The 6,000-nt window shown below is 34.5% G+C and overlaps 1 protein-coding gene across 1 annotated transcript in view; it reads left to right on the forward strand.

The window, feature by feature from the left end:
• The window catches only part of Ywhae (tyrosine 3-monooxygenase/tryptophan 5-monooxygenase activation protein epsilon), a 35,760-nt gene extending 31,879 nt beyond the window's left edge, over positions 1 to 3,881 (forward strand). The window contains exons 3-4 of the mRNA XM_048792672.1: positions 1,038 to 1,228; positions 3,832 to 3,881. Coding sequence (XP_048648629.1) covers positions 1,038 to 1,228; positions 3,832 to 3,866 — 226 coding nt within the window. The 3' untranslated portion in view covers positions 3,867 to 3,881. The remainder of the gene's footprint in view (positions 1 to 1,037; positions 1,229 to 3,831) is intronic.
• The last annotated feature ends 2,119 nt before the right edge of the window (positions 3,882 to 6,000 follow it).

A 6,000-nucleotide genomic window follows, 5' to 3' on the forward strand; every position in this document is an offset into this window, starting at 1 on the left:
ACTGAGCTTAGTCCTCAGTCCTAAGGACTCAGTCCTAATGAGACAGAGTCTCATTAAATTGTTTAAGGCCTCAGTAAATTACTGAGGCTGGTCTAAAACTTGTGATCTTACTGCCCCAGTTTCTCCAGTCACTGGAATTATAGGCATGTGTCATCCTGCCTGGCTTCCTCACTTTTTTGTGTGATATTGGTGATTGAATCCAGTGGTACTCTACCACTGAGCTACACTCTTCAGTCCTTTTTATTTTTTGAGAACAGTTCCCCTAAGTTGCTGAGGCTGGCCTTGAACTTTGTGATCTGCTGCGTCACCCTCTGGAGTTAGTAGAATCACAGGCATATGCTTCCACCCTCAGCTTCCTATGTATTTATTTTATAAAAGTTTTTGTCTTAAAAAAGTTTTCATAATATTATAGCAGTAAAAATCCTTTTTTACCCCTCTTTTCAATGGAAGTGATTTAAAGAATAAGGAATGGAGAGAGCAATTAAATTTAACTTTTAGAAGTGATTTGTGTGTGTGTGTGTGTGTGTTTTACTAGGAAAACATTAAGCCTAAAGTTCCTTTTATGCTAGTGTACAACTTTACTACCAAGTTCCTGGGTATTGTCTTGAGACTTTCTTTTGCTATAAAACTTAAGTAATTGAACCATTAACTAGAACTTGCAAAAATGCTTTTATTATTTTGCATATATTTTGATGGTGGTTTCCCTTGGAATTTGTACATGTTGTTAGCCTATATAGAATTAGGTCTGTATATTGTAGCCAGTGGTAAGATGCTTGCAGAAAGCATAGTAAAAAGTAGTGCTCAAAATATATTTATTCCAAATTAATTCTTCTTTTTTAAAATAATGTTTTCAACATCCATTCGTGTTATAGTATGTATCAGAACTCCACCTCTTCATTTAGGTGGTGCTGAGGATCAAACCCATCACCTCGAGCATGCTAGGCGAGAGCTCTACTGCTGGGCCACAACCCTAGCCCCCCAAATAATTCTTTTTAAAAAATCATTGTTACCATTATTCAACTGGAAGGGTAAGATTGATATCTCATTATTTTTGCACTGTTAATTTTTGTAATACATTTATTTAATTTTAGGTTGGCAAAAGCAGCTTTTGATGATGCAATTGCAGAACTGGATACACTGAGTGAAGAAAGCTATAAGGACTCTACACTTATCATGCAGTTGTTACGTGATAACCTGACACTATGGACTTCAGACATGCAGGGTGATGGTAAGTAAACTTTCTGTAGTTAATTGTATCTGAGTTGCTGGATCATTTTACTCATTTTTAAAATTTCTTGTTTTTTTAACATTAAAATACAACATAAATTCAGGGCCTGTCTGCTACCAAATATCAATTACTGCCTTCATAGGAAATGGTACCAAAGAAAAGCATAGAGATAAAAGACATATTTAGAATAGGGGGATCTTATGTTAATATTTAAAGATTTTAGAGTTTTGTCTCTAATTAAAAATGTTTTGTTAAACTTAGTTTACCTCTTTCACAGTTCTTTGAAGGCTGAGGAAAAGAGGGATGGGAGAGCAAACAATTTCATCTTCTCAGATTCAGTTTGGGGTGGTAGAAGTTAATTGTATTTCAAACTTGATGATATTGGTAGCTATTTTTGATGTACCTTTGTTTGGAAATCTTTCATCTAAAAAGGGACTAATTTTCCTCCTGAAGTCTGTAGAGAAATGAAATGTTTTGTCCTTGGGTATTTATTTAACGGGTCTGATGGAGTTATACTTGGAAAGGTTTTCAGTTTCACACAGTTACTAAGAGTGTTTTATAAAATTTAATTGCGATTGAGGGAATGTGTACAAATCTTTACTTTAAATGTGGAGATCCAAACTTGTAATGTTTATTTTGCTGGCAATTAAACTCATGCTCTACCACTGTGTTACAACCCTATCCCCCTATTGAAGGTGGACTGGAGAGAGGACAGTGTGATATGACCATTATGAGATAGTTGTATGGTTGCTGGTGATGGTGGTAAAGGGTTAGAACAGAAAGTGTGTTGACAGTTTTAGCTGCAGTTTCTAAAGTATCCAAATTGAAGTATATGTTATGTTGCTTGAGGATGGCTACATCCTCTGTTGGCTAAACCCACATGCTGTGATGTCTGAAATATACTTATGTATTGGGATATATATATATATATATATATATATATATATATTGTCAGTTTGTTTACTCTCCAAAGATTGAATTAAATTTCTGACTTAGGTTATGGTACTAACATGAGAATGAGGTGGTTTAGCTTCTAAATTCTAAAGCTCATGTGTTTATGAAGTATTCATGTGTTTGACTAGGTCTGAATTAATAAGATTTGAAATGTAACTGACTAGAACAAATTCAGAGGAAGCCAAGGGTGCTTTTCCAAACAAAACTTCAGAAAACCACTGTTAGTTCTTTGGAACACAAAACTAGTTTCCCATATCTAAACTACAATGACTTCAGGTTCCTTCTAGCTTTAAAATTCTATGGTTTTTTGACAATAACTGTTAGAAAGAATGGCCAGTCGCCCACAGCTCGGTGAATTAGTATTTCTGTGCCTCTTTGAGGGAATAAAAGGGAAAGCAAAATGAAAAGGAAAGCATGTGGAGAGTTTGGTAAGCAGGAACAATTGCTGCTTTCCTTTAAGTAAACTCTACTCCTCCAACCTCGGGACATGTTTTTAAGGCTGAAAGTAACAGAGGTGACCTGCGTTGAAATGCCTTTTTAAAGACACTTGATGCCAGACTTTACAGTATCTAAGTTGCTAGATTTTCCAATTAAATATAAATTAAATTTATATTCTCTAATACACCTATAGCTCATTCTCACAGATAATTGAGAGTTGATTAGTCAAAGTAGACTATATGTCATCATTCCATTTTTATACAGAACTTAAATTGTTATTGAGTATGGTTTTTTGAAGTGGACCATCTTAAAATTGGAATATCTTCTTTATACTATTTTCATGATAGGAAAGATTTTTGTACAAAGATTTCTTGTGATATTTTAGCATAGGTTTTTCTTTAATCTGAAAGTTAGTTTTAGTGTTCTCCCCTTCCTCTAAACCCCCTTGAGCCCTGTTTTCACTGTCCATGGTCCTGTTGGCATTCTGGTCTTCTGAGCTCCCACTGGAATAGCCAACTTGCACTGCTACACATTTCAAAATTTCTCCAACCAATTCCAAAAAGTTCCAGAAGTTGTGAACCCACATGGTCAGGTTTGTCAACAATAATCCCCACTGCTGGTACCAACTTCTGTTATAGTTAGCTTTTTTTCCTCTGAGATGAAACCAGAACAACTATAGAGGAGGGAGAGTTTTATTTGGGGGCTTATGGTTTCAGACGTCTCAATCCATAGAAAGCAGACTGGGCTCAAGGTGAGGCTGAACATCATGGCAGAAGAGTATGGCAGAGGGGAAGGAGCTCATATGATGATCAGAAATCAGAGAGTGAAAGTTATTTTTAATCTGGAGAAATTTAGTTGTTTCAGTTCCTTATTCAGTCTATAATTTGAACAGTTGATCAAATTTAGTAAAAACAGTATTAGTTATTAAATTTTTTGTTTAAAAATGCTTATAGTTAAGGAGCATGATAGTATTAACAATAAAAAAAGATTGTTAATATTGTAGTAAGCTTAAATTATTAAGGGCATTAGGAAATTTTTTTTACCACTTTTTCTTAAAAAAAATAAGTATAGTACTGTATGATCTCTTAGGTGACTTGTAATAGATTCCATACTAAATATAGAATTATTATCATGAAATTCGTGATTTTCCAGAATGTTACTTGCATTTAGTTTATAAGTATTATTTAGGTGGTTTTCTCCTTTATTTCTAGCTGTACAAAGTAGTGTCATGAAGGATTTGAATTGAGCGTTTCTAAAGGAAGAAATGTATGCAGTTTACTTACATGCTTTTATGTCTTGTTACTACAGTGTATGTTATTGTCTGTCCCAGTGTTTTGGAACATAGTTCTTTAAAGGGATCACTGCCCTTTCTTCTTGGGGTGATTTCAGTCCTTTTCTCTAAGAGGACTGTTTCATACAAAAGAATATGTGTGTGCTATCTGTTCCTCCAAAATCTAGAAGGAATAGGCACAGAAATACCTGTCACTTTTCTGTGTACTTTATAAAAGAAAATTATTTTCTTAGAAGTAAAAGGAAGGATTGGACAGATTATTTCTTAGAGGGCAGTATATACAAAGTGAAAGATCAAAATCTGACTCCCCTTGTATCATTGATGTTTTCCTTTGTCCTGCTCTCTTGGTTTATTTTTCTTGTAATGTTGCTTTCATATGATTGTCTCCCTCCCTCTCTCCTTGCAATATAGATTCCTAAAGGAAAATCCAACTCTTCCTTTCCTAAAAACTCTACTTTGTAAGTCATTATCATGGCACAGTGAATTTTGCTTTCAGTTTGGGTTCTTCACTAATCATGCCTGCATATTTATCATCTTGTTGCTTACAAACTGCGTGTTCTATATTTCAAGGTGCTAAACTTTCTAAGTCGTCATTGGCCTGCTACCCCTGCCTATGTCTGGTTGGGTGTGACTTACATGATGATGTGATTTATATATGTGTAGGACTTATATGCCAACGTTATTTGGAACTTCTGACAAATCTAATGATTGCTTATGAGTAATTAGAGTGTGTCCTAGGGTTAACTTATATTGGCAATATATTTCTGTAGAAATGAGAATAAATGTGAATGCTCCCATGATGTTTCCTGAATTTTGAACACAGGAACAATTTGTAGAATGAATCTTTGGGGGAACAGCTGGGTGTCTTTTGAGTTCTTTTTTTTTTTCTTTGCATATTTTTTTCTGTATTACAAGTCAAAAAGTTTTGATGTTCTTGAGGTAACTTGAGAGCCACATTATCAAGCCAGATGTTTTTATCACAGGAGATTTGAAAACTACCGTTACTTAACTCATAATACTATAATAGCACTTATTGTTTATCACAGAGGTCTTTAAAAAGATTGAGATGTTTTCAGTATAAATACTTAATATTTATAGACATCCAGTATTAATTTGTCCATTCTAATTAAATAACGAGCATTATGAATGAGTAGGTTGTGATCTGAACATTTGATTGATTTAAAAAATATTAACTCTGTGTGGTGGCACACATCCCAGCTACTTGGGAAGCTGAGGTATGGATCACAAAGTTCAAAGCCAGCTGGGGCAATTTAGTGACATCCTGTCCCAAAATAAATAAAATCAAAAGGACTAAAGGATGTAATTTAATAAAATACTTGCCTAGCTTGTGCAGGGTCCTGGGTTCAATCCTAACTACTCCCAACATGACCCCACCCTCAGGTGTTTAGATTGTGTGTGTGTGTTTTTTTTTTAATTTATTTTTATGTGATACTGGGGTTCAAACTCAGCCTTGCATGTGTTAAAAGCACATGTTCTGCCTCTGAGCTCTGCCTCCTGACCTCTGGTTAATTGATTTTTTTTTGAAAATTTAGTTTGAAACTAGTAACTCTGTAGAAGTTATAAGTGATTTGTTTAAAGTACAAAAGAATGTAATTTTACCTGTTTGTTCCTTGTATTATTAAGCAAAAGCCTCTGCATGTTTCTTTATTATGCTTGATTTGTTTAATGCTTATTAATAGGAAGATGTTCCTCTAGTGAATAAGACTGGCTTTGTGTTGCATGTCATGGTGCAGTTGAACTCCTCAGGCTAATTGTCATGTTCAAAAAGAAGAGAATAGCATGAGAAAACTGGTCCAAATGCCCTTCTTTAATAACCTCAATGGTCTGGTTTACTTTGAGCATGCTGTTTCACTCTGATGTGAGGAATCTGATGATAGATTGATGTATCTGGCCAAGAGAAAAATTGTTAAGTGTTCATTTACAACAACAGAATATCCCCCACCAAACACCATAGAACTCCTTTGGAGCATTTTATTACTCAGTTCAGTTTTTGAGACATTTCTGATAATTGAGTTTCTGGGTAAATTAGATTTTGCACCAAAAAAAAAAAAAAAAAAAAAAAAAAAAA

Source organism: Marmota marmota, unplaced genomic scaffold (genome assembly GCF_001458135.2).
Source record: "Marmota marmota marmota unplaced genomic scaffold, marMar, whole genome shotgun sequence".
In the NCBI taxonomy this organism is placed as follows: Eukaryota; Metazoa; Chordata; class Mammalia; order Rodentia; family Sciuridae; genus Marmota; species Marmota marmota.